The sequence below is a fragment of the Zonotrichia albicollis genome, chromosome 18, assembly GCF_047830755.1.
Source record: "Zonotrichia albicollis isolate bZonAlb1 chromosome 18, bZonAlb1.hap1, whole genome shotgun sequence".
Classification (NCBI taxonomy): Eukaryota; Metazoa; Chordata; class Aves; order Passeriformes; family Passerellidae; genus Zonotrichia; species Zonotrichia albicollis.
This window is the reverse complement of record NC_133836.1, coordinates 3,578,019-3,605,846: the sequence shown is the minus strand read 5'-3', so window position 1 is coordinate 3,605,846 and position 27,828 is coordinate 3,578,019. Positions and strand designations below refer to the sequence as shown.

Genomic DNA, 27,828 nt, shown 5'->3' with positions numbered 1-27,828 from the left:
CCCCGGGCGCTGGTGACGTCACAGGTGGGCGGGGCCAAGGCTAAGCGGGGTCGCCTCAGGGCGGCTCCGTGAGGGGAGCCCGGGGCGGCGGTGACCGGAGCGAGCCCGCCCACCGGGGCTCGGCCGGTTCTGCCCCCGGAGGGATGCGCGGGACTCCGGTGCCCGGGACGCCAATCCCGCTGTTTGCCCCAGGCTCCTGTCCCCTCAGCCCCTCTCTGCTACCGGGCGCTCCCCGCAGCCGGCCCCGCCGGCGGGGGCCGGGCGCGGTGCGGCCCCGGGGCGGAGCGCGGGCGGTGCCCGCAGCCCCGGAGCGGTGCGGCGGCGGCGGCGGTACCCATGGCCCTGCCGGCGGAGGCGGACCGGCTGGATGGGGGCTGGCAGGAGGTGAGCGGGCCCCGCCGGCACCGGCACCCCTCGGGACAGCGGCTGTCCCCTCCCCGGGACCTCGCTGTGCGCGTCTCTTCTCGTCCATCCCCTCACAGTCCTGCCCCAGCCCTGCGCCCCGCTCCGTGCCCGGCGGCACCGGCAGCGTTGCACGATCCTCCCCCAGTCTGTGCTGCTTATTCCTCTTCGGGATCCCGCTGTCCCCAGTCCCCGGTCCGTGCTGCCCCTTCCCAGGACTCTGCGGTCCCTGGTCCCCGTCCCCGGTCCGTGCTGCCCTCCGGGACCCGCCTGTCCACCTTGCCAGCTCCGCGCTGCCCGCTCCTATCCCGATCCCCGCTCCTTGTCCTTCCCCCCCGGGCTCCCGGTCCCCGGTCCGTGCTGCCCGTTCCTCCCGGGTCCCGGTGTCACCTGAGCTCCCTCCCGTCCTTCTCCCCAGGTCTACTCCGCGCTCCAGTGGATCCAGTTCACCATGGCCATGCTCAGGTACGACACGCTGCCCATAGAGTTACTGTGGCGAAGGTGATTTTACCCAGAAAAGCAAAACAAAAAAAGAGAACTCGCGTCTCCCAGCGAGGCAGACGCGCTCCTGTCCCAACCTGTGCTTTGTTTTCTCAGCGTTGTAGGTTCCAGCTCAATTATTGCCTACGCCGTCTTCCAAAACGCAGTGCGGTCCCCCGAGGTAAGGTCTGAGCTTCCTTCTGCCTCCCTCAGCTGTGGTGTCAGTCCCTCTATGTGGGTCACACCTTTAGCACAGACTCCCTTAGGAGCAGCTGCAGGTCTCAGGGTTATGTGGTTAAAACTTGTTTAATAGCTTGGAGGCAAAAGTCTTGCTAAGAATTGGGCTCTTTGTCTTGGTAGGAGGTGAAAGGGCTGACCTTGAACCTGTGCTTCTGCAGGGAGAAGCAGGTTCCTGCAGCTTTCTGCTGCTCCAGGAAAGTCCTTCAGTCATTCCTGGAGCAGGGATTTCTTGCTGTGCCCTCCTCAGTGGGGCCAAACTCCTGGGGGGCTGAGCAGTTGCGCACAAAGCTGCTGGAGTGCAAACTGGAGCTGCCCCTGCAGAAATGCTTTTATAAGGGTTGGATTTTGGCTGTCTCTGAGGAGTCTCTGTGGGCAGATGTGCTACTAAAACTGACCCCACAGCCTCCATCCCATCCTGCCAGGCTTGGGGGTCCACATGCAGTCCCTCTGTGTGTCCAGGACTTCCTGGGGGCTGTGAGCCAAGCTGATCCCTGTGAAGTTGGGATTTGCTGTGCAGGGTTTGCAGGCTCAGCCCAAAAGTCAGTGGAGCTGGCAGCAGCTGTATTTGTCCTTCCTTCATCTTCATGCTCTTTGTACATCGTGGATTCGATCTGCAGCCCAGAGAATGGGACTTTCAGGGAATTCCTGGAGCTGTCCCTGGAGAAGCAAGGAATGCAGGCAGCTGGCACATTGTTGGATGACACGGTGGGAAGGAGAACAGGAGTCCATGTTTGCAGGGCAAAGCTGTCCCACTTACAGCAGGGAGGACCTTGCTCCCAGCCAGCCTGTGGAAATGCTCTGCCCAGCACACCCAGAATAAACTGTGGAGATCTCCATGAATCCCCAGGGAAGAATGGGAATTCACCTTAGAAGAAGGCTGGGATGGAAAACCTACTTGAGCTTGTGCTGCTCAAGGTACACATCAAAGCCTCCTTCTGCCACATCTGCACCACCTGGGAAGCTCCAGATGTGATTCCTGCTGGGGTTCTCTCTCTGGAATGATGTTGGCAGCGTCCTGCTGTGACTCAGCAGCCTCATCCTGCTGGCTCCCATGGCCTGGGTGCTCAGGAGCCCTTCTGCTCTCAGTCATGTGATGGGGCTGTGGCTTGGGAGCTGCTCATGAGCCACTCATGGTTCCAGGTCAGCAATGGGCCCTTCCTGCTCCAGAGGCTCCAGATGTTTCTGCTCAGATTATTTCTGCAGATCCGGAGAGGAGGGCTGGATGCCAGCTGGAGGGACTGGTTTGCATCAGCCTTCCAGGCTCCTCTGCTGCCAGGGGAGATCTGGGTTTCAAAAGTGACAAAATCTCCATCAACTTCCCCATAATCTTGTCCTCATGTCTCGGGTCTGAAGTGGAAGTTTGTAAACAAAAGGGTTGGAAGTGATCCATATCAAGGCTAGCCACAAACAGATTATTCCCTGAGTCATGAGGAGCCACAGCAAAACATTTAAAAATAAACAGCTCTGGAGGCTGGGAGGAGAAGGATCTTAGAAACACTTCCCTTCCTGCCCCCAACCTCAGAAATCAAATATTGCATTCTTGAAGCTTGCTCTCTGTCTCTATGGGAATAAAACCCCTCAGCCTGAGGTAAATCATTCAGAAGAGGTGATGGCAAGCAAGGAAGAACCCTCAGCCCAACACATTTGAGGAAGAGCTCTCAGCTGAACAGGTTTGAGGAAGAAACCTCAGCTCAGCAGGTTTGAGGAGGAACCTTCAGCTCAGCATGTGCCTGGGCCATGGCCACAGAGCCAAACCCCCGTGTGTGCTGCAGGATGGAAATCATTACATCTTTGCAGTCCCTTCCTCTATTTTATAAATACCAGTGGTTATTTTCTTTCCCCTTTTTCCCCTTTTTCAAGCCAGAGCCACACGTGTCCCTGTGTCACCTCCTTTATCCAGAACAGCTCCTGGGCCCACCAGCAGTGCCTCGCTGCAAGGGCACTTGTGCTGGAGACAGAGGTCACCTGTTGGATTGCAAAAGTGCCTTCTTTGCTTATTTTAGATCTGTTTGGTTTAACCTGCCTCCATCACAAACTGGGCAGTGCCCCCAGCCTGTCGTGCCAGGGCTTCATTTCTGCACCAGTGAGGAAAAGCCTGGTTTAAAAAAGGCATTTATAGATAAAAAAATTAAAATTAACTCCAGATCTTTTTGCCTCGTGCTCCTTCACACCCTAAGGATAAATCTGCTCAATCTACCTTAACTCTTACCACACTTCCTAAGCTCTCACTGCACATGGGAACAAGTAAAACACAACCTGATGGGTGGCATGCATTTACTTCCAGGACAATATCGAGGCAAATCTCACCAAAAGCTCAGCTCCATGAAAAGAAACACAAAATCAAAGCCTGCTGAAGCATTTCCATGCTGTGTTTGGAATTATCATTTTCTGTAGGGAAAGAAAAACACCACAATTTTCTCTCCTGGATGCTGAAAATGAGGTACCCAAGGCTTTAATTAAGAATGTAGGTAATTAGGCTGCTTTTCCAGAGTCTCTGCTCTGCCACTAACAAAGAAAATGTTGGCCAGAATTTTTGCACAAATGTTTTCCTGCAGTGTTTACAGTCCTGGCCAGTGTGTGCAAACTGGAAATGGGCTGGAAACTGTTGTTAAAGGAGACATGACTCCTTTGCAGCAATAATGGCTCTCAGTGGAAATGAATCCAGCTTGTAAAATAAACCCAACCTTAGTCATCAGCTGAAATGGCATGGAACTCATAGAAAAATGTGTTTCAAGTAATCCCAGAGCTGAGGAAGGGTTTGTGTTTACTGGAAGTTTGATTTCTATGTGAGTTTATTTAAAACATGATGTCTCTTCTCCCTGCCAAGCTGTCCTGTTCTGCACAATTGTAACATGGTGGATATTTGGGATATTTTCTGTAAGTTTTGATGCTGCTCTTGTGGCAGAAGTGGAGGTTGGAGCAGGGAATGTGCATTGGAACAGCTCCTGAGAGCACAATGTGGAATTTCCCTGCAAGGAAAGTTGTGGGAGAAGGGCTGGGAGGTGCCAGTGTTCAGATAACACCAGATAACCTGGGACTGATGTCCCACACAATTCATCTCTCTGCTGTAATTGGTGTGGGAGTTTTAAAGGACTGAAAACAAGGATGATATTCAGGAGTAGAGCCTGAAAAGTTTTCATCTGGTAACTTTTCTTTGAACTTGCTTGGCTTTTAAAGTAAAGGACACTTTTTTTTAGGGTGAAGATGAATTGACTGCTCTCAGAAATGTTGTCACAGTGCTTCCCTGAGGGTAAATCATCCCTCCACAAAGTGCCACTTATGCCCCACTTCCCCTCAATTCGGGCTTTCAAAACAACTTTGCAGTGAGGTTTTTCTACTGAAAAACTTTCCTCACCTGCAGAAAAACCTTTGGAAGGCTGTATTAAATATCTTTATGTCTGATAAGGGAGTAAATCTGCAGCTGGGGGGGCTGTGACTCCACTCACACCTGCTGAGATTTTCCTTTTTTCCAGGTGCGTCCCCTTTTCTACCTGAGCCTCTCAGATCTGCTGCTGGGCATGTGCTGGCTGGCTGGGGCCCTGCTCTACAGCTCACCCACCTCCCAGCAGGACCTCATCTGCTACAACCTGCAGGCCACGGGACAGGTGAGCGGCCTTGGCACCACATTCTGTCATTAACCTTGTCATTTGTCATAATTAACCTCGCTGGTGATCAGAGCCTGGCCCTGGGGCTGTTTCTCTTGGCTTTGTGTGGAAAAGGGAGGTCAGGCACTGGGGTTTGGGATCCTCTGGTGTGTGGGAGGAGGAGAAGGTGGGATTTTGTGTTGCTGGTGTGAAATGAGCAGGTGGGACTGGATCTGTGTCCTGTTGGATGCATGCCCACGGATCTCTGCTCTCACATGGCAGCTTTTCCGTTTCTCTTTGTGCTTCCTCCAGCCTGGGCAGGAACAGACACATTCTGTGACTTTTGAGCTCAGATTTAAATTACTCACATGAACATCCCAGTTCTTGCTCTTCCCAAGGACCAGCACAAGCTCAGCCTGTGTCCCAGTGCCTCAGCTGATCCCTGTGCTGGGCACCAGTTGGAGTAGGGTGGGTGAGCACTGTTTTCCTCACAGTTTGTTATTGCCTCACCCAGTTCCCATTTCAACACCAGGCCTTGGAAATCTCAGCTCTCAAAAATCTCTGCAGGGTCCAGCTGAGTGTGGGAGTTCATAAATGATCTCTGGAATTAATTTTTTCCTTTTAAAGGGTATGGCAGGGAGGATCAAGGGGCTTTTGGAAGCTTTGATGTGCGGGCTCAGGCAGCTCCCTGGGAGTGTGGTGGCACCCACAGCTGGGAACTGAGTGTCCTCATGGAACAGCAGCATCCAGAGCTGGAAAGGATCTCCACGTGCCTCAGAGAGGGCAGGGAAGCAGCTGCAGGTGCAGGATGGAATTGTTCCTGCTGCTGTGTGTCTGGGCATGGCCTCCTGCGGCCCAGGGTTGTTTCAGCAGCTGTTTTGGGGGTACAGATGTGTTGCTGAGGGTGCTGAGAGCAGCTGTTCAACTCCAGGCTCATCTCTGGTCCCTCCAGCCCTGCTGGCTCTGCAGTCTGTTCATGTTGGGAGAAACAGTGAGGTTTGGGTAACTTGGCCACTTGGGAATGATGCAGAATGACATCAAAGATGTTTTTAAGATGGGAAAATGAGGAGAGCTTGGGAGAGGCTTTCTGAGCTGGAAGGTAGAAAGAGCAAAGCAGGACTGAGGCTGTTCCTGAGCTGTTTCCCTTGTCTGGGGGACAGTTCTTTCAGCTGATGTGATGTTTTTATGGCCTGGAGGCAATTTGCACTGCTAGAGCAGAAATAATTTGGCTGTGGAAAATACACCCATAATTTCTCATCTCCCTTGCACTTCTGGCTCTTCTCTGCCCTCACTTTTCCAGCCTGTGGCTTCTCAGGGACACCAGCACAGGATGGGACAAGGTGAGGGCTTTGTGCTCATGCTGGGTGGGCAGAGCTGGCCTTGAGCAGAGTCACAGCCTGAGCTCAGGCAGTGTCCCCTGTGTGCCACCCCCAGTCCCCAGGGCACAGGGACTGCCTGGGTGGCAGAGCCGGATTGTGCCTGGCAGGAGCTGGGGCTGTGTTTGCTCTGGGAGAAATGAAAACAAACGGAGCCCTTGCCATGGCAACCTTTCCCCAGGGCAGTGAGAGTGCAGGACCTCCTCACCCACCAGCCTGCAGTGCCCTTGAGAGGTGGGAACACCTCGTGCATAAGGAGGAGCCGGTAACAGGTTGAACCAGCAGATTCTGCAGGGCAGGAGGGATCTGGGAGCTGATGGAATGAGTAAATAAATGTCTCACAAACACCTGGGGCCTCTCTGCACACCAGCACCCAGAAGGTGTCAGATGAGCCGAGGTGAGGATGGGCAGGGACAGCCCAGCAGGGACAGCCCAGCAGGGTTTGTGTTTACTGGAAGTTTGATTTCTATGTGAGTTTATTTAAAACATGATGTCTCTTCTCCCTGCCAAGCTGTCCCGTTCTGCAAAATTGTAACATGGTGGATATTTGGGATATTTTCTGTAAGTTTTGATGCTGCTCTTGTGGCAGAAGTGGAGGTTGGAGTAGGGAATGTGCATTGGAACAGCTCCTGAGAGCACAAATCCATGTGGAATTTCCCTGCAAGGAGAGTTGTCTCACCCTTGGAGAGGCTCACACTGGAGTCCTTGTGGTGTCTCAAGGCACTGCCTTAGACAATATTTTGCTTTCTTCAGGCTGTTTGCCATTATTTGCCATCACAGGCTGATGTTGCAGTGGATGGAGCTGCCCAGTGTCCAAACTGTATCATAAAGAAGGAGATTGCTTCGTTCTTGGGTATTCCCTCTTTCAGCCCCAGAGCTTTGATTGATATGAATGCAAACACTGCTCCCTTTGCTGTCCTGCAGTGCAATAATGAAGTCGAGAATAGATATTGTGGTTTTAATTGCACAACTCTCCCACGTCCTTCCAGTTCAGTTCCAGTGGCCTAATAATGTCCTGGCAGGCTCTGCTCACGCTGGGCAGCACAATGGGAGCCACACAAGTGGGATAATGAGGGATTTTTCTGTGTCTGCTTTAGCTCCTCATGGCCAGTGCTGCAGGACTGTCCCCAGCCCCAAAGCTGGGGCTCAGGAGAGCAGAATTCCCTTCCCTTCCCTTCCCTTCCCTTCCCTTCCCTTCCCTTCCCTTCCCTTCCCTTCCCTTCCCTTCCCTTCCCTTCCCTTCCCTTCCCTTCCCTTCCCTTCCCTTCCCTTCCCTTCCCTTCCCTTCCCTTCCCTTCCCTTCCCTTCCCTTCCCTTCCCGCTGGCACCTTCACAAGTGGCATTTGGGTCTCTGCTCCAGAAGGCAGCACTGACATTTCGTGAGCCTCTCCCAGGTGTCCTGAAGTGCAGGAGAATGATCCTTGTGAGCTGTTTTGGCCTTCTCTGGAAGTAGCTGGGAAAGGGTAACAACCCCTAATTAAAACTCATTTAATGAGCTGGAAAGTCACTGCAATGTTCCTGTGGCAGCCCTTGGACTCAGCCTCTTGAGCCAGCCAAGAGCATTCACAGCCTCAGTGAAGGAGGCCAGGTTTGTTTAGTGCCCACTTTCCCAGCCCTGGATGATACCAGGGTGGCAAACCTGTGCTCCTTATCTTTTTGGCAAAGGATAGCAAAGCCACAATAAAAATAAAAAAAAAAATTCCCTTGTCCAGCCCTTCCTCTTTGCCACTGTAGTTTGTGTTTCCTGTGACAAACACAGCACAGGCATGTACATGGTGTGATTAGGCAACCTGGAGTAAGCATGAATTTGGAAACAAATTTGATCAATATTTGGAGAGGTTTATAGGAAGTTTTAGATAATTACACTCATCTCAAGCTGGAATCAAAATCTATGAAACTCTCAGTGTGCTCTATCTTTTCTCCTTTTTCCTATGGAGGAAGAAAAGAGGTTTTTGGGATGTTAACTCAGGCTGAGGGCAGAGAATATCTGCCCTCACATTCCTCTTGAAATATCCAATTGTTTTCTGTTTCCGTGAATTCTCTGCCTAGTGAGCTTATTATGCAAGAAGGAAATCTAAATGTCACATCTGTGCTGTGTTTCCTGATGGACATAGCATTGAGAAGGTCCAAGTGCCTCTGAAACCCTCATTGCCAGGCTCTGAGCCAAAAAAATGAGCCAGATCATAAAGATCTTTATTTCTAAGATAGTTCTGCTGTCATTAGTTGTCCTGTCTGAGGCCAAAGTGAAGCTGCTTTTGTGTGGTTTAAGGTGGGAATTTCCAACCTGGCTCAGCCCCTCACCTTTGGCAGGTGTTCATCATCCTGCCTCTGTTCCATGGGATTTGGGAGGAGCTAAACATGCTCCAGGAATTGTTCTTCCAGGACTGAAATTCTGGTTTTATTTCTCAGATATTCTACGTGGCCTCTTTTCTCTACACTGTCAACTACACCTGGCACCTGTACATGGACCTCAAGGTGAAATACAGCCAGAACCTGTTCAGGGTGCCCCCCCAGGTGAGTGGGACTGCTGCAAAGGCTGGGAACCCAGGGACAAGGACACAACACTCAGGAGAAACCTCTCTGCATTGCAGGCTGAGCAAATACTTCACACACCCCGTGACCAAAATCTCTCCTTGCAGTTCATTCCTCCCTCCCACCCAAACAGGGAGGGCAGGGAGGCACCACCACTGCCATGGCCAGGCTGGGAATACCCCAGATATTCCTACAAAACATTCCTTGTGCACCTCTTCCCAACAAACCCACTGCCCTGCACAGCTTCCCCAGACATTTGCTGTGCACAGCAAATTTTCTATCCCACATATTCCACCTGGAAGTTTAGGCTGGGCAGACTCCCCTCAGCTGCTGAATCCTCCCGGGAAGCTGCTTCTTGTGAACCAGGGCCTGTGCAGAAATAATTTTAATTCAGATTTTTGGATTTTGCAGGTTGTAGATTATGCAAGTTGTGTTGGCCGAATAGCAACGATCTTGTCAAGGTAAAATTCCATTCTCCCTGGCACAGGGTGTGGATTTGGTTAATTCTCCCTGGCACAGGGAGTGGATTTGGTGAGAGTTAATTCTCCTTGGCACAGGGTGTGGATTTGGTGAGGGTTAATCCTCCCTGGCACAGAGTGTGGATTTGGTGAGGGTTAATTCTCCCTGGCACAGGGTGTGGATTTGGTTAATTCTCCCTGGCACAGGGTGTGGATTTGGTAACAGTTAATTCTCCTTGGCATAGGATAGGGATTTGGTAAAAGTTAATTCTCCCTGGCACAGGGTGTGGATTTGGTGAGAGTTAATTCTCCTTGGCATAGGATAGGGATTTGGTAAAAGTTAATTCTCCCTGGCACAGGGTGTGGATTTGGTAAAAGTTAATCCTCCCTGGCACAGGGTGTGGGTTTGGTTAATTCTCCCTAGTGGGAGAGTGTGGCTTTGGCAAACTGCACTGTGCCTATCCCTGCTTCCCACTTGTTTAAAAGCAAGTTTTAGTAAAAGGGCTGTAAAAGCTCATCATTAACAGCAGAGTGACCTCATGAATGCAGAATTAGAGGTTTTTTTCAACCAAGTTAATGATAACTTTATTAACTGGATGTGGTTTTCCAGAAGGTTTCCCTTTACCAATGATTAGCCCTCACAAATGAAAGCCTCAACACTGGTAAAGCTGATAAAACACTTTTCCATAGCAATGCCAATAAAAACAACTTTAAATACCTCTGTAGTGATGGGAGAAAAACCAAGCAGTGCCCAAGTGGAGCAGTGCAATAACCTGCAATAACCCATGACTGTGCTGTCCTTTCTCCCCCAGCCTGATCCCTTTCCTCCTCATGGTGCCGGTGTTCTGCCTGGGCAACAGCAGTAATTGCTACCAGAACTTCAGCCAGAAGCACGGGTGAGCTCCCTGCCTTGCTGAGGCACAGCCCCAGGGCTGCCCTGCTGGGCTGGCAGCAGCTCAGGCTGTCCCTTGTGTCCCCAGGTGTCTCCTGATGCACACGGAGGTGGCCGAGCCCCCCAGCGCTCCGCAGGGCCTGAGCGGCTCCGTTTGCCGCGCCGTGCATTTCTACGGCATCGGCGTCTTCCTCGTCTCCTTCCTCATCAGCTTCGTGGCCATCCTGGTAAGGCTGGGGCTTGTGGAGCCCTGGGTGGCTCCAGAGGCTGGGAAATCATGGAATGGTTGGGTGGGAAGGCATCTTTGATCTCATGGAATGGTTCTGGTGGGAAGGCATCGGAATGGTTTGGGTGGGAAGGCATCGGAATGGTTTGGGTGGGAAGGCATCTCTGGGCTCATGGAATGGTTGGGTGGGAAGGCATCTCTGAGCTCATGGAATGGTTTGGGTGGGAAGGCATCTCTGAGCTCATGGAATGGTTGGGTGGGAAGGCATCGGAATGGTTGGGTGGGAAGGCATCTCTGGGCTCATGGAATGGTTCTGGTGGGAAGGCATCTTTGATCTCATGGAATGGTTCTGGTGGGAAGGCATTGGAATGGTTTGGGTGGGAAGGCATCTCTGAGCTCATGGAATGGTTTGGGTGGGAAGGCATCTTTGAGCTCATCCAGTGTCACTCTCTGCCATGGGCAGGGACACCTTGCACTGTCCCAGGCTGCTCCAAGCCCTGTCCAGCCTGGCCTTGGACACTTCCAGGGATGGGGCAGCCACAGCTGCTCTGGGAGGGATTTCCTCCCAACATCCCATCTAAACCTGCTCTCAGTTTTCAATCCTTTCCCCCCTGTGTGCTCACTCCGTGCTCTTGGTAGACAGGGCAGGGGAATTTTGGAAGGGAAAATATCACTGTGCCACCAGATAAATCCCTTTGGAGTTCTGTGTTCTGTCAACCCATCCCAGAAATATTTAGCAGGATTTCAAAGGCTTGGAGCTTGGCAGAAGAGATCACCCCCTGCATGAACGAGCAAGAGGTGATAAATGGTTGGACCTCATGATCTTAGAGATCTTTTCCAGCCTAAACAATTTAATAATTCCAAAATCAACTCAGAGTCTTCAGTTTAGAAAAGGCCACGTGCAAAGCACCACCTCCCACAGGGTTTCAGTGCTGTGTGGAAAGGCTGGATAGGCTGGGATCCATCCTGGATGAACCCAGCAGATCCCAGCCTGTCCCATAACATCTGCCTGCTCTTTTCCAGGTTATCCTGGGTCAGGCCCGAGGGCTCTACAAGAGGTTTGTGAACTCCACAGGGTTCCTGGGGGATCAGCAGTGGGCCATGATTAAGATGGTGGAACAAAGGGTGGTTTTTTACCCCATTGCCTTCTTCTGCTGCTGGGCCCCAGGTGAGCAGAGAGTTCCTCCCACATCACCCCCCTGTGGAACCCCAGAGAGGTGGGGTTAACTTCACCCTCCCATCCATCCCTTTTTCCACAGCCGTGCTCCTTGGGGTGCTGAAACTGACTGCTTCAACAACCAGCAAAATCTACATGGCTCTGCTGATCCTGCAGGTAAATGTCTGTCTGTCCCTGCAGCCTCTGCCTGCTCACCTTGAGTCTCCTGTCCTCAGCCCTGCTGGATCTCTGCTGTGTGAGCCCAAGTCTGATTTGTGCTTCTGACTGGCCAAGATCTTGGTTTGGTGGTTTAGGTCTTCTGTGGGATCTCAGCAGCTCAGCACTGAGGTGTCACCGAGAGCACCCTTGGGGGGCTCGGGAGTCCTGGAATGTTCCAGAAGTGTCTGGTGGCTGCACTTTGATCCTACACAGGAGACAACACCTGTATGAGGACAGGAGGGTTTCACCGGGGTGAATGGTGAAGGGATTGGTTAATTAGAGAGTGAAACACAGGGTTTAGGATTTCTGTACAGGGGGGTTTAGAGAAGTAAGATGGAGGAATTGGGGCATGTCCTGTCCTTCTCCTTCTTCTTCTCCTCCATCTTCTGTGGTGATGTTGGCACTTTGGGATTGGTCATTACTAAAAGTGATTACTGGTCAATAAGGGTGAAAGGTATTGGGGAAAAATGATAAATATTGTACATGTAACTTTGGGTATAAAGATAGGTGACCGCCCGGAGGGAGGGGAGTGTGCTCATGGCTGGCTGCTGAGCAGAGCTCTGTCGGGCCGAGAGAAAATCTTTTAGATAAACAATTAATAAACACCGAGACCGAGAAAAGAACTGAAGCCTCTTCTCGTCCTTTGAAACGTGGGCTGCCCCAAGGCCACCCCGGGCCTTTCCAGGCCACCCAAACAGCCGAAAACCAGACACTCTTCCACAGGCATGAAAAGCTCTCAGTGCCCAAATCCCAGCAGTTGAGTGGTGAGCAGGCTGGGGGTGGATGTTTGGACTTGGTGACCTCAAAGGTCCTTTCCAACCTCACTGACTCTGTGGTCATGGAAATTGCAGCAAATAGGACTAGAAAGGATCCCCAGAAATTGGTTTTGTTTTCCCCATGTCCCTAAATCTCCAGATGTGATTCCTTAATAACACTTGTCCTGCTCCTTCTTGTGCCTGATGCAGAAATTTGACATTTTATTCAATTATATCTAATACACTATATATCTATAACTATAACACTATAGTTATAGTTATCTATATAAGTTATTATATTTATTTAATGTATAAACACACATAAAATATATTCTCTATTTGTATAGCATTTATATTTAATTAGATATTCATTGAACATTTATTAAAATAACAGCACAATTTCTCTATCACAGGGAAGATAAGATAAAATCCTGCTGGGAGGGGGATGTGATTCCTTAAAAACACTTGTCCAGCTCCTTCTTGTGCCTGATGCAGAAATTCGACATTTTATTCAATTATATCTATATAGAATATAACTATAATACTATAGTTATAGTTATCTATATAAGTTTTTATATTTTTTAATATATAAACACACATAAAATATATTCTCTATTTGTATAGAATTTATATTTAATTATATATTCATTGAACATTTATTAAAATAAATGGGAAGATAAATTCTCCAGCACAGGAAAGATAAAATCCTGCTGTGAGAGGGATGTGATTCCTTAATAACACTTGTCCAGCTCCTTCTTGTGCCTGATGCAGAAGTTAGACATTTTACTCAATTATATCTATATAGAATATATAACTATAACACTATAGTTATAGTTATCTGTATAAGTTATTATATAGATATAAGTTATTATACAAGTTACTATATAAGTTATTATATAGATATTATATAAACATGTTTATTTAATATATAAACATACATAAAACATATTCTATCTTTGTATAGCATTTATATTTAATTAGATATTCATTGAACATTTATTAAAATAAATGAGAAGATAAATTCTCTATCACAGGGACGATAAAATCCTGCTGGGAGAGGGATGTGATTCCTTAATAATACTTGTCCTGCTCCTTCTTGTGCCTAATGCATAATTTAGACATTTTATTCAATTATATCTAATATAGTATATATATATATAATACTATAGTTGTAGTTATCTATATAAGTTATTATATTTATTTAATATATACACATACATAAAACATATTCTATATTTGTGTAGCATTTCTATTTAATTAGATATTCATTGAACATTTATTAAAATAAATGGGAAGATAAATTCTCCAGCACAGGGAAGATAAAATTCTGCTGGGAGGGGGATGTGATTCCTTAATAACACTTGTCCTGCTCCTTCTTGTGCCTGATGCAGAAGTTAGACATTTTATTCAATTATATCTAATATAGTATATATATATAACACTATAGTTATAGTTATCTATATACTTTATTATATTTATTTAATATATAAACACACATAAAACATATTCTCTATTTGTATAGCATTTCTATTTAATTAGATATTCATTGAACATTTATTAAAATAAATGAGAAGATAAATTCTCCAGCACAGGGAAGATAAAATCCTGCAGGGAGGGGGATGTGATTCCTTAATAACACTTGTCCTGCTCCTTCTTGTGCCTGATGCAGAAGTTAGACATTTTATTCAATTATATCTAATATAGTATATATAACTATAATACTATAGTTATAGTTATCTGTATAAGTTATTATATAGATATTATATAAACATATATAATATGTTTATTTAATATATAAACATACATAAAACATATTCTATCTTTGTATAGCATTTCTATTTAATTAGATATTCACTGAACATTTATTAAAATAAATGGGAAGATAAATTCTCTATCACATGGAGGATAAAATCCTGCTGGGAGGGGGATGTGATTCCTTAATAACACTTGTCCTGCTCCTTCTTGTGCCTGATGCAGAAGTTAGACATTTTATTCAATTACATCTAATATAGTATATATAACTATAATACTATAGTTGTAGTTATCTATATAATAACTTATATAGATATAAGTTATATAAGTTGCTATAAAAGTTATTATATAGATATTATATAAATAAATATATATAATATGTTTATTTAATATATAAACATACACAAAACATATTCTATCTTTGTATAGCATTTATATTTAATTAGCTATTCATTGAACATTTATTAAAATAAATGGGAAGATAAATTCTCTATCACATGGAGGATAAAATCCTGCAGGGAGGGGGAGGTTTTCCATGGATCCCAGAGCTGGGATCCCTCATTGCCCCGTGCTCTCTCTCTCCCAGGCTCTCACCGCAGCCTCCCAGGGGCTGCTGAACTGCCTGGTGTATGGCTGGACCCAGCACGCCTTCCTGTCGCTGAAGCGCGGCTCCCGCCGCGATGTGGACACGCAGACCCCGCTGCTGCGCTCCCAGAAGAAATTCTACTCCAGCACAGCCCCCTCGGGCCCGCCCGACCCTGCGGGCTCCTCCTCCACCCTGCTCTGATGCTGCCCGGACAGAGGCAGAGTCCTCCCAGCTCCTCCTTCCCAGCCCCTCGTTCTGCAGGGCCTGGATGGAGCTGTCCCCAGGCGCTCAGCGGACATAGTTATTTATTTAATGGATTCCTCCTGCCTGGTAAATCTTTAGTCCAGACTTTCTCCTCCTGGGAATATCCCTAGAAATGCAGCAAACCCCATGTAAAGCTCAGAGACCTGGTGCAGCTCCATGGAGGTTGGAGCTCCTAAGGAGATTTTTTAGCTTTTTTTTACTTTGTTTTATTTCTCCAAGTCGTTGCCTTTACAAATTAACAAAAAAGCCTAATGAGTATTTTTCAATCTCTGCCTTTTAATTCGCTCTGTGAGAATTTGCACCACCCTAAGAAGCAATTGCAGGGAGTGAAGAATTGCAAAGGACAGAATCTGCCTGGAATTTCTGCACATTTCCCTTTCCTTCTCCCTGCCAAGTCCTGCCCAGCCACAATAACTCCCCAAAATCAGCTGCTTCGACCCTGTGGAGCATCTCATGAACCAGGTGAGCAGGACTTTGTCTGAGTCTCTTTTTGCATTTCCAGATGTTCACATGAATTATTTACTGAGGTCCCACCATTCTGTAGGAAATAAACCAGGTCTTCAGCTGTGTTAAAAACAACTCTTTACCTTTACACTCTTTATTTTCCAACAGCTTCACTTTTTGGGTCCAACCCAAATTTTTCTCATAGCAGGTTGGACAAGAAGAGGAAATACTCCAGCTTTGTGTAATTAACTTACACAACTGTGTAAACTCTGGGTAAGTCACACAAGGGTTTGGTCAATGACTTATTTTCTCCTACAGAGTGAGGCTAAGTGCAACAATTCAATTTTGCTGTTCTAAAGGATAAAAACAAAGTTTTCAGCCATCTTCTTCCCCCTGGTCCTTCAAATCCTCCTCTAGTCCCAAAGTTTGGAGATGGGTGACTCTGTGTTTCCCCAGCCCCACTTCAAAGGCAGATATTCCACAGGCAGGGTGGGATTTGTGCCCTGGCACAATGAAACAAACCCAGCCTCACCCCTGAGAGCCTCCTGGGCCTGACCCCGTTTGTGCAGCCAGTGCAATTTGTGTAAAAGGGGATTAAGGCTTCCAGAGTGATGGAAGATTACCCAGGGGGCAATGATTGGATTGCTAATGGAGCATCAGGGCTGGCAGTGGGTGCTGACCCAGTCCCAGGGCTCCTCAGAATGCAGAAATCACTCAGGGTTTGTTTGAGGGGAGTTTTCTTGCTGGCTTGGCTGCTCATGGTGCTCCCAGGGAATAAATTGTCCCCTCAGTCCCTTTGCCAGGCTGGGGGCTCTGAGGGTCACTCAGCACCCAGCCCACTCTGAACTCCCCCAGGCACCAAGCAGGGGAAATTCTCTCACAAGGAAGGAGCCTGAGCCCAGCTCGTGTCCTGCAATGCTCCTGGCTGTGTCTGGTTCCTGTCACCTCGAGGGTAACAAAAACATTTCCAGGTGCCACCCTGAGGCTCATTCCTTAAAAAGAGACAGGGGAGGGAAGCACTGCCTGTCCCTGGAGCAGCTCAGGGCCAGCAGCAGCACAGCAGATCCATTTCTGAGCACCCAGTGTCCCCCAGTCCCACCTCAAGGATCTGGCTCCTATTCCCAGTGTCCCCAAGACAGAAGGACTCATCCCTCCCTTCCCTCAGTGCCCAGTCCAGCCCCCAGGGGTTAACTGGGAGCACTGGGCAGGTGCTGCTGCCATCTGATGCAAAGCTGGGCTAAAAAAAAGGCAATTTTGGGTTCTGGTGCCAAGCAGAGCCCAGGATTTCCCCCCTCAAATCCTCATTCAAGTGTTTGCTCCCATGGATCAGGGAGGTGGGATAATCATGGAATCATGGAATCTCTAAGGCAATGCTCCTGGGTGTGTCTGGTTCCTGTCACCTCGAGGGTAACAAAAACATTTCCAGAGGCAGCAAGGGCCCAGGTGCCACCCTGAGGCTCTTTCCTTAAAAAGAGACAGGGGAGGGAAGCACTGCCTGTCCCTGGAACAGCTCAGGGCCAGCAGCAGCACAGCAGATCCATTTCTGAGCACCCAGTGTCCCCCAGTCCCACCTCAGGGATCTGGCTCCTATTCCCAGTGTCCCCAAGACAGAAGGACTCATCCCTCCCTTCCCTGAGTGCCCAGGGGTTAACTGGGAGCACTGGGCAGGTGCTGTTGCCATCTGATGCAAAGCTGGGCTAAAAAAAAGGCAATTTTGGGTTATGGTGCCAAGCAGAGCCCAGGATTTCCCTCCTCAAATCCCCATTCAAGTGTTTGTTCCCATGGATCAGGGAGGTGGGATAATCATGGAATCATGGAATCTCTAAGGCAATGCTCCTGGCTGTGTCTGGTTCCTGTCACCTCCAGGGTAGCAAAAACATTTCCAGAGGCAGGAAGGGCCCAGGTGCCACCCTGAGGCTCTTTCCTTAACAAGAGACAGGGGAGGGAAGCACTGCCTGTCCCTGGAGCAGCTCAGGGCCAGCAGCAGCACAGCAGATCCATTTCTGAGCACCCAGTGTCCCCCAGTCCCAGCAGGGCTCCCACCTCAAGTGTCCCAAAGACAGAAGGACTCATCCCTCCCTTCCCTGAGTGCCCAGTCCAGCCCTCAGGGGTTAACTGGGAGCACTGGGCAGGTGCTGCTGCCATCTGATGCAAAGCTGGGCTAAAAAAAAAAGGCAATTTTGGGTTATGGTGCCAAGCAGAGCCCAGGATTTCCCCCCTCAAATCCTCATTCAAGTGTTTGCTCCCATGGATCAGGGAGGTGGGATAATCATGGAATCTCTAAGGCTGGAAAAGCCCTCTAAGACAATAAAATCCAAAAATGAACCCAGCACCATTAACCACACCCCAAAGTGCACCCAAACCTTCTGGAAACTTCCAGGGAAAAGCAGAATCCTGCTGCTCTTCCCTCCTGCTCATTCCTTCTTCTCTCTGCAGGGATTTGGGAACCAAATAAAAAACCAGGCAGGAACTTTTGAGTTTAGTAAAATCATTTATATACAGGATGGGTAATATTTACAATGTAATACTGATCCAAAAGGAACTAACAGGGAACACTGAGAGGAAAATGAGAACATTTTAACACACAGGAGTTAAACATGGGCACAGACTCGAGTTTCCAAAAGAAAATCCAGAAGTAATGACAGCAAAAGTTTGACATGTTGCTATTTCCAATCAAAATCTCTTTCACTAATCAGGTTCTCCTAATTTTAACATTTATAGAAAAGCTTCAAATAATCAAATCACAGGAGAAGCCAGTTATACAGAAAATTTTGAAAAGGTCAAATGATTTCAAACATTTTTCTTCACTTAAATAAAATTCTAAAAAAAAAAACCCAAAACCCAACAACCTCCAGAGCTTTCCCACATATTTTTAGTGTTTGTACAAAGAAATTCTTCTTTGATCCCACACTTCCAGCTCAAGATATTTACAATATTCACAGTCTGCTACAAAGGATCAGTAGATTTATTACCAAGTCAAGCCTCAGAGAATCAAGACAAGGTGTCTTGCACTTGCTTCAACTGAAAAATCAACTAAACCCAGGAAGGAGAAAGTCAAATGCTACTTTCAAACACAGAAATGAATCCATTAAAGTTATTGAACTTTGAAATGTAAAACAGAACTTTTCCAAGAGTAAAAAAAAAATCAACTTTCTCCTAGAAACAAAACCATTTGACCTTGAATCTTCAAATTTTGTTTTCTTAATCTGTCCCTCCTCCCTCTGCTTCAAATCAGGCTCTTATTATTTATCACAGACAAGAAAATGGAGATTAAATCCATCAAAAGCAGTTCCTTGTGGCAAAAGCCCTTGGAAATTTGTACAAATGTTCCCCCCTCAGGATCAGCAGCACTTGAGGGATGAAGAACAGGAGGAATCCTCTAACACACCTCAGATCCCACCTTCCTCTCTGGCTGCACTTCCAACAAACCCTGACTCCCAAAATCTGCCTGAGGATGTTCCTGCTGGGAGGGCAGAGTCACAAAGAGCTTTTGGAGGGGATTTTTTTTTGCTCTGCCATTCAAACAAAGGTGATTTTCCTTGTTTCCATCTCTATCTGCCACACTTGAAAGTTTCAATTCCTCAGGAAAAAAACCACGGATTTCAAGTTCAAAATGAAATCATTTCAAGACATGACCTAGAATTTGAGCAAGGACAGAAATGCACATAACAGGGCTTGATGGTACAGCCAAAAAAAAAGTGACAAAAACTCTCAATTTTTGCTAATTCTCTTCAGTTTTCATCAAGAGGTCAGTGCACAAATATTCCAGGTAATGTCAGAGGTTCCATCAGAGCACGGATAAGCAGGGACTGTTCTTACCCTGCATTGGAAAAAAACTGCCCACAGGATTAAGGAAAGCTGACAGAGAACAGGAAACAAAACATCTCCTTCATGTAGAAAAAACAAGTCACTGTTTAGAAAAATTGTATAGAAAGAGTCAGACACTGCACTAAAGCCACAAGGAAATTTTGGTATAGAAAAGAGACAAAAAAAAACCAAAACAAACAACAAGGCTGGACTTTTGTAGGAGAGAACTGGGAGATTGATGGCTCAGGTTGGTCAATGTAAACCCAAAAATGGATGAGCTGTGAGAGACAACAACGTTCAGGAGTGGTCACTGAGGGCCCTGGGTTGGCACTTCAGTCTGCAGACCAAACCCAGCCGTGTCTGCACGGATTTGGTACCAAAATAGCTCTATAAAAAGCCTCCGCCCGATCTTTGAAAGAAAGAGAAGCAGAAAAGGTAGAAAACTAGAACTATGTACAGATTCTTGCCATTGGTTTGTTTCATCAGGATTTTAAAAAAGCAGCTTTTGGAGCCAATGTTCCAGACTAGAGAAAGAACCTGCCCTGGGGAGCAGGGAGCAGCCCTGCAGTTGTGGCTCCCCCAAAAAAGGAGCTTGAAGGCATCAGAGATGAGAATTTGAGCTCCAGAGAAATCCCAGGGGTTCCCCAGAGCACTGGGAGCTCTGCCAAACAAAAGGACAACTCAAAACCCAAGCTTGGATCTTCTAGGAAGGAAAGAATGGGAATATCCCAAACAAACAAAGCCCAGGCTGGTCTCGGTCCATAGAAGATCCCACCATGGAAATTAAAAAGAATTTGTGCATAAGGACTTGAACATTCTTCTGTTCTGCTCTTGGACAAGGTGAGAAAAAGAAGAGTTTTGTGCTGAATGGCTGATTCAGCCTTAAAAAAGCTCTGAGGAAGATGAGGAGAAAGAAAGAGAGGAGGTTAAGCCTTAAAGAAGGAGGGAGATGGGGAAGGGGACAAAACAAGAGAGTCACTGCTCAGAACTGAAAACTTCAGCAAGCACATGGGCCAGGCACCAAGCCAAACTGAAGGGCATTTAATTGATTTTTCTCTACCTAAAGACCTGGAATTTAGGTGCCAAGGGGAGCTGGGAATTTGCATTTCACAGCACTTGCTTCAAGTACTCACTGAGCAGGAGCTTGAGAAACTGTGGCTCTCCTTCTCACACAGTCACTGCAGGGGCTGGATGTGGCAGGTGAAAGGCAGCTTCTGCAACTGGTTATTAAGAAAAAAAAATGGTTTTTAACAATAAAATCCACCCCATTTGTGGGGCTCATGATTAACAGTACATAAGTGATCATATATACCTCGAGGAACTGAGTTTTAAAAAAATATTACAGTACCAATGATTTTTTTTTTCTTTGTATCTACAACTATACAGCATTTTCAAGCAGTATGGAAATTTAATGTAATAATTATGATTTATTAATTTACATAAAAATACTTTTTACAGTTAAAGAATAAATCTTAAATGGTAAAAAAAATAAGATTAAGAAGCTCCAGCTATTGAGAGTCGTGGGAATTTGTCTGCTCTTCGATCACTTGTTTGACAATTTCTGCCAGTTTTAGTCGATCCACTTTGTCTGTGAATCCTCTGCCTGGAAGGGGAAAAAAACAAAACCAGGGAATCAGCTGGAGCTGGGCACAAGGAGGAAAGCAATCCCAGCTGGAATTAAACAATGGAATTGTTTAATTAATTAAGCAATCCCAATGGAATTAAACACAGACTTAGGGGCAACAGCAGCACAGGATGCAAAAGGAATTAGAGACCATGGAAAATGGAGAATTAAAGATCTGAATGAGAGCCAAGCAAACAGAACAGAGGAAGAAGCAGATCAGCCCTTGGGAAGGTGGCTGATGCTGCTGGTCCCTCCCATCCATCAGCAGCTGCTCCTGAGCATCCCAAGGTGCCTGTCCTGGTTTCTTTAGTTTCCCACCCAAACTGAGCTGACAGGAGGAGCAGCCTCCAGCACAAAGAGAGAATAAGCAGCTGGATGGAAAGCAGCTCAACAGGTTCCTGAAAGGATCAGAGAGTCCTGGAATGGTTGGAAAGGACCCTAAAGGTCATCTGGGCACCTTCCACTATCCCAAACAATGCTTCACACAGACTCAGGGCAACAGCAGCACAGGATGCAAAAGGAATTAGAGACCATGGAAAAATGGAGAATTAAAGATCTCAATGAGAGCCAAGCAAACAGAACAGAGCAGAGGAAGAAGCAGATCAAACCCTTGGGAAGGTGGCTGATGTTCCTGTCCCTCCCATCCATCAGCAGCTGCTCCTGAGCATCCCAAGGTGCCTGTCCTGGTTTCTTTAGTTTCCCACCCAAACTGAGCTGACAGGAGGAGCAGCCTCCAGCACAAAGAGAGAATAAGCAGCTGGATGGAAAGCAGCTCAACAGGTTCCTAAAGAGATCAGAGAATCCTGAAATGGTTGGAAAGGACCCTAAAGGTCATCTGGGCACCTTCCACTACCCCAAACAATGCTTCATACAGACTCAGGGCAACAGCAGCACAGGATCCAGAAGGAATTAGAGACCATGGAAAAATGAAGCAATTAAAGATCTGAATGAGAGCCAAGCAAACAGAGCAGAGCAGGAAGCAGATCAGCCCTTGGGAAGGTGGCTGATGCTGCTGGTCCCTCCCATCCATCAGCAGCTGAACTTCCCACCCAAACTGAGCTGACAGGAGGAGCAGCCCCCAGCACAAAGAGGGAATAAACAGCTGGATGGAAAGCAGCTCAAGAGGCTCCTAAAAGGATCAGAGAGTCCTGGAATGGTTGGGAAGGACCCTAAAGGTCATCTGGGCAGGGACACCTTCCACTACCCCAAACAATGCTTCACACAGACTCAGGGCAACAGCAGCACAGGATCCAAAAGCACTCACAGACCATGGAAAAATGGAGTAATTAATGATCTCAATGAGAGCCAGGCAAACAGAGCAGAGGAGGAAGCAGATCAAACCCTTGGGAAGGTGGCTGATGTTCCTGTCCCTCCCATCCATCAGCAGCTGCTCCTGAGCATCCCAAGGTGCCTGTCCTGGTTTTGTTCTGCTTCCCACCCAAACTGAGCATCCCAAGGTGCCTGTCCTGGTTTCTTTAGTTTCCCACCCAAACTGAGCTGACAGGGAGGAGCAGCCTCCAGCAGAAAGAGAGAATAAGCAGCTGGATGGAAAGCAGCTCAACAGGTTCCTAAAAGGATCAGAGAATCCTGGAAGGGTTGGAAAGGACCCTAAAGGTCATCTGGGCACCTTGCACTACCCCAGGCTGCTCCAAGCCCTGTCCAACCCCTCCTTGGACACTTGCAGGGATGGGGCAGCCACAGCTGCTCTGGGCAGCCTGTCCAGGGCTCCCCACCCTCCCAGGGAAGGGTTTTTCCATATATCCCATCTATTCCTGCCCTCAGACAATTTTAAAATCCCCTTTTCTATCATGATCTGTTTGTGCTGTTACATTCCTGGTGCTTCAGAAAACTCAACCCTGACCCTCAAATAGAAATTTCAAAGCAACATTTTCACCCCCATTTTGGAAACATCAGTTCTGGCAGAAGGGATAAAACAGTGTCAAACCCTAAATCAGCCCCAATCCAATAAATCTGGGGTTATTTCCATAGCAGAGGTCTGTGCTTCCCCCTGCTCCACCCTCCCTGGGGAGAGCAGCAATTCTCACCGTTCCAGCTGAAGCTCTGCAGGGTGTCCCGCAGCAATTTGCACTCCCTGTTGTATTTCCAGGCCTCCTGCATCACTTCATTCAACTTCTCATCTTCATTCTCTCCTGGTTGGGACAACAGAGGGACACAGGAGGTTTGGATTCAAACTGGGCAGTCATTCCTGCTGACCCCACACAAAGCAGGAAATGGCCTTTAAACCAAATATTGCTGTTTAAAAGTTCTTTTAACAGCTCTGCATGTCACTAAAACACCACATGAACCCAAATCCCAGCTCAGAGGCTGCCCAGGACTTTTCTTCCCCCCAAAGTGGGGGTCTTGCACATTTAGGAATAAAAGGTTCTTAAAAGTGGCAACCTTTACCAGCCTGTGGTAGAATGCACTGAGCAATCACATCTCTGAGCTTCTCCAGAGCCACGTTGGAATCATTGCTTCCATTCTCAGGGTCATGGATGTAAACACCATCCTTTGGCTTGGTGCTGCACAAGAACAAGGGGGGAATAATTAGAATTTAACGAGCTCAAGCTCATTATTTGTTGTGTAACTGCTGCAGTCTAACACAGCTCATTCCCTCTCTGGGAAACTGGGAGGCAGGTTCAGCATTAATTATAATTCTTGATCTTTTTAAGTATGGAGAAAAAAGAATATTCCTGTAAGTTATTTGAAATAAGGGTGATCCTAAAGTGTATGAATCTATTTTTGAGAGTAACTCGAACAAAGAGAGAGACAGAAAGTTTACCTGACTTCTTCAGTAAAGAAATGTCAGGATGAGAAAGAATTTTAAGATATTTTTTCTCCCAGTTTGCCTTATCTTACACGTGAGCCATCATCCCAACAGGAATCTGTTCAATGCAGGAACAGCACCCAAGCTCCCTCCTGCCCTCACTGGCACATCCTGGCAGAAAAACCACACTGTGCCACTGCTGCTTGTCTGAGCAACACCAGGATTGTGTTAAAGCACCACAGCTGAGCCTGTGCCACCCCCAAAGGCATCTCCCAGCCATCCCAGCTGGCTCCAGGTTGTCCTTGCAAGCCCAGCTCTGGAGTTACCCCAGGAGTTTCCGCTTGCGCAGGATCGGGTTGTTCACGGAGTGAAGGGGCTTCAGGCTCACTTTGAGGTCCTGGATTCTCATGTTTGCAAGTTGTTCTGCATGAGCCTGCTGGATCCCTGCCACCATGGCCTGCAAAGACAATGCACAGTGTTTGCCATGGGCAAAAAAAAAAGAGGCACCAAAATTTGGTTTATTTTGGAGGTGGGTAAGAAAAAGCAGGTTTGCATGAAGCAAGGTATGGTTACATCTAAAATGAGTGACAAAATATCCCTGGGGGAAACAGGACAAAGGATCATCTCCTTCTTGTGTTCACAAGATTGACTGAAATCCTCTTGGAGCAGAAATGAAAGGAAACAAGGACTGTTTGTTTAATTAGTGAGGTCATTGCTGTATGAGCTCATAAAACATGGCCAAAAGAGCAAAGAGCTGTGGAAGATCCCTCAGGCTCTGCTTTCCACCATCAGCACATGGCTGCTCATTACACCAATCTGGGAGCATCCCCTTCAAGCCCAAATTTCCCATTTTATTCCCATTTTCATTTCCATTTTCTCCCTATGATCTCAGCCTCTCCATAAGCAGAAGAGAAGCTCCATCTCTGCATAACCCCACATCCACAAAAGCCCTTCAGCCATCCCAGAGCTCTCCTGACCAAGTCACTGCTGCTCAGACCTTGTCCATCATCAGCTGGGCAGAGGGCAGGATGTTGTCCAGGGCCTCCGTGGAATTGAGCCAGGGATGCTCCAACACCCCCTCAATGGTCAGACGTTCCTCAGGCTTCACCTTCAGCAGCCTGGGGAGGAAAGAACAAATCCTTAAGAAGGAGTTTGGTGATTTAAATGCATTTAAATGCATTTTCAAGGCTAAAAAAAAAAAATAATCAGCTTTGCCAAGAGCTCAAACTGCCTCATTTTGGGGCAAAATCTCCAAATCTGTCCCAGCTCCTTGAGCTTGCTGTGGTTTAATTCTGTTATAGCTCACCCAGGGCAAAGGAGGGTGCTAAAGGCATTCCTGGGGTACCCCTGAATTCCACAGCTGCTGCTCCCAGGGGGGAAATCACCTCCAGAGGAGCTGGAAATGATCCAGGCTGGCACTCCCTGCAAATGCTCTCCCCAGAACAGGTTACACTCATCCCAATGGAAACTCTGCAGCATCCACTGCTCCCACCATGCCCTGAAAAGTCCTCAAGTCATGAACACTTTGGTTCCAGCCCCTCAAAATAAAAAGCAGCTGAAAACTCCATGAAATCCTTTTTTTTTTCTAGCCTGGAAAGAGGATTTGCAGATAAATGTGTGTTCTCATGACGAGCACAACTAAATAAAAAAAGCAGGAATTCCCACAGAGTGCTGACAAGTCATCCCAAAGTCTGAATGGGAATGGGAATGACTCCATGAGCCTGTCACACTTCCTCAGACAGCTCCACATCAGCTTCTTGGCTATAGAGCACAATTGTTTAATGTACCAAGAAAGTGGAAATAACTTGTACAAAATGTCAGCAGCACCATGGGGGAGAGCAGAAATCCCACTTGCTGCCAAGCAGGTTCATCTCATTTTTGATAGCAGCCACGTGCATTCCTTTTCCATGCATTTCCCAAATCCTAACCCGTTATCAAACCCTCATCAAGCCTGAGGTCAGAAATCAGCCTGGATCCATGGGACAACATCCTCAGAATTGACTTTCATGGGAATTTTAAAAGACAATGAAATCTTTTTCCTGTGGAGTTTCTGTGTGAGAATAGAGCTGACCTTGTATAAAGAAAAGTTAATTTAAGGAAAGGTTGGGGGTTCTCCTGCACAGCTCTGAAACAATGTGAATCCTTGGAGAATTTACAGTACATCTCAGGAGCCAGTGACACTTCTAAATTACTTCCCCAATTTATTTTTTTCCCTATTTATATTGCTTTTGTTCTCTGGTGCTGCAAAGGCAGTAATCCCTGACACTTTTTCAAAAATAAGTGAGGTCAAGCCCCAATGAGTGCCACGTTCCTGCTCCCAAACAGACCCAGCCTTTGAAACACTCCCAGCTGAGGGATGTGCCCTGCATGGCAAACAGGCTCCATTAGCATTGGAATAAAACATCCATGCAAAACCTTATCTGAGGCTGGCACCTCATGGCAGATCTCCATCTCCCTCTCCATCCTCCTGCCTGACTCTTTTCAGGCTCTGTGTGATGTGCACAGGGCTTTAGGGGACACATTTACCACATCCCATTGAAGGCACTTGATTTTCACAGGAATTCAAATGTTATCCCAGGAAATCTGTGTTATCCTGAAACCCTTCAGTGCTCCCACTCCCCTTGAAGACTCAATTCACAATTCACCCCAACAAAAGAGACATCAACATTAAACACTTGGACAGGGAAAAAAAAAATTTAAAAATTCCCAGACTTGGTTTATGCTGAATATAACAGCTGGATGAGCTGCAGACAACCCTCACTGCTGTGACAAGGCACTTTTCCACTTCCTTAACATGGAACCATTCCAATTCCTTAACAAAGCACACAGCAACAGCAGAGTTTCCTCAAGGACTCACTTTCTGACAATGTCTTTTGCCATTTCTGAGATCTGGCTCCACTCCTCCTCTGGGAACTCGAAGCTTCCTGTCATGATCTTTTTCCTCATGTCCTTGGGAATCGTCCGGCTGTGGTGCTTGGAGTAGAAGGGGGGGTACCCACACAGCATCACGTAGATGATCACCCCCAGGGACCACAGGTCACAGCTCTGCAAGCAAAAACAGTTCTGTGTGATTCCCAAAGGGAACAGAACCAGCTCAGATCCACCTTTGTGATAAACGTGGCTGCTGGGACAAGGCAGCTCCAAGCTGAACAATTCCCAGGTACTTGGAATTGTCTGGGAACAGCCAGGGCTGCAGAGGTGTCAGAGGTTTATTGTCACAGAAAGGATTTTATGAAAAATCCTTTTCTTAGGATTTTTTTTCTCTGAGAAGCTGAGAGGCCTCAGGAATGAAATGCAAACATTGATTATCTGCTGCTGTGGAATGCAACAGGTGCATCTGGGATTGGCTCATGTGGTTGTTACTAATTAATGGCTAATCACAGCTCAGCTGGCTCAGACTGTCTGAGAGTCACGAGATTTTATTATCATCCCTTTCTTTGCCTTTTGATGAAATCCTTTCTTCTATTCTTTTAGTATAGTTTTAATGTATCATAAAATAATAAATCAGCCTTCTGAAACATGGAGTCAGATCCTCTTTTCCCTCTTCCTGGGAGCCCTGTGACCACCACAGTTTATTATTTGTGGATAAATGTGGCTGCTGGGACAAGGCAGCTCCAAGCTGAACAACTTCCAGGTGCTTGGGAATTGTGTGGGAACAGCCAGGGCTGTGAGAGCTTTATTCCATCTCTCAGGATACCCCAATCCTACCCCAATCCCGAATCCATTCCCCAATCCTGAATCCCATCCCCAATCCTGAATCCCATCCCCAATCCTGAATCCCATCCCCAATCCTGAATCCCAATCCTGAATCCCACTCCCAATCCTGAATCCCATCCCCAATCCTGAATCCCATCCCCAATCCTGAATCCCATCCCCAATCCTGAATCCCATCCCCAATCCTGAATCCTACCCCAATCCTGAATCCCACTCCTGAATCCCATCCCCAATCCTGAATCCCAATCCTGAATCCCATCCCAATCCTGAATCCCACTCCCAATCCTGAATCCCATCCCAATCCTGAATCCCACTCCCAATCCTGAATCCTACCCTAAAATCCTGCATCCCATCCCCAATCCTGAATCCCACTCCCAATCCTGAATCCTACCCCAATCCTGAATCCCATCCCCAATCCCACTCCCAATCCTGAATCCCATCCCCAATCCCATCCCCAATCCTGAATCCCATCCCCAATCCTGAATCCCATCCCCAATCCTGAATCCCATCCCCAATCCTGAATCCCATCCCAAATCCTGAATCCTACCCC

General features: G+C 47.4%; 2 protein-coding genes across 3 annotated transcripts in view; one reads left to right on the top strand and one right to left on the bottom strand.

Moving 5' to 3' along the window:
* Positions 1-3: 3 nt before the first annotated feature.
* TMEM116 (transmembrane protein 116) lies at positions 4-19,185 on the top strand. The gene is given in 12 exon segments (XM_074554646.1): positions 4-322; positions 324-384; positions 821-867; positions 1,000-1,063; positions 4,596-4,727; positions 8,492-8,596; positions 9,026-9,075; positions 9,885-9,968; positions 10,053-10,191; positions 11,214-11,358; positions 11,450-11,523; positions 14,659-19,185. Coding segments are annotated over 12 exon segments (1,281 nt in total). The 5' UTR covers positions 4-143; the 3' UTR covers positions 14,860-19,185.
* MAPKAPK5 (MAPK activated protein kinase 5) overlaps positions 17,838-27,828 on the bottom strand; it is a 23,917-nt gene continuing 13,926 nt past the window's right edge. Inside the window, exons 9-14 of one of the 2 annotated variants that reach the window (XM_074554648.1) lie at positions 26,422-26,609; positions 24,562-24,682; positions 23,891-24,021; positions 23,198-23,319; positions 22,843-22,947; positions 17,838-20,776 (exon numbers count right to left, since the gene is read on the bottom strand). In XM_074554648.1, coding sequence (XP_074410749.1) covers positions 20,682-20,776; positions 22,843-22,947; positions 23,198-23,319; positions 23,891-24,021; positions 24,562-24,682; positions 26,422-26,609 — 762 coding nt within the window. In that variant the 3' untranslated portion in view covers positions 17,838-20,681. The remainder of the gene's footprint in view (positions 20,777-22,842; positions 22,948-23,197; positions 23,320-23,890; positions 24,022-24,561; positions 24,683-26,421; positions 26,610-27,828) is intronic. The other variant, XM_074554649.1, reaches the window with a different exon arrangement.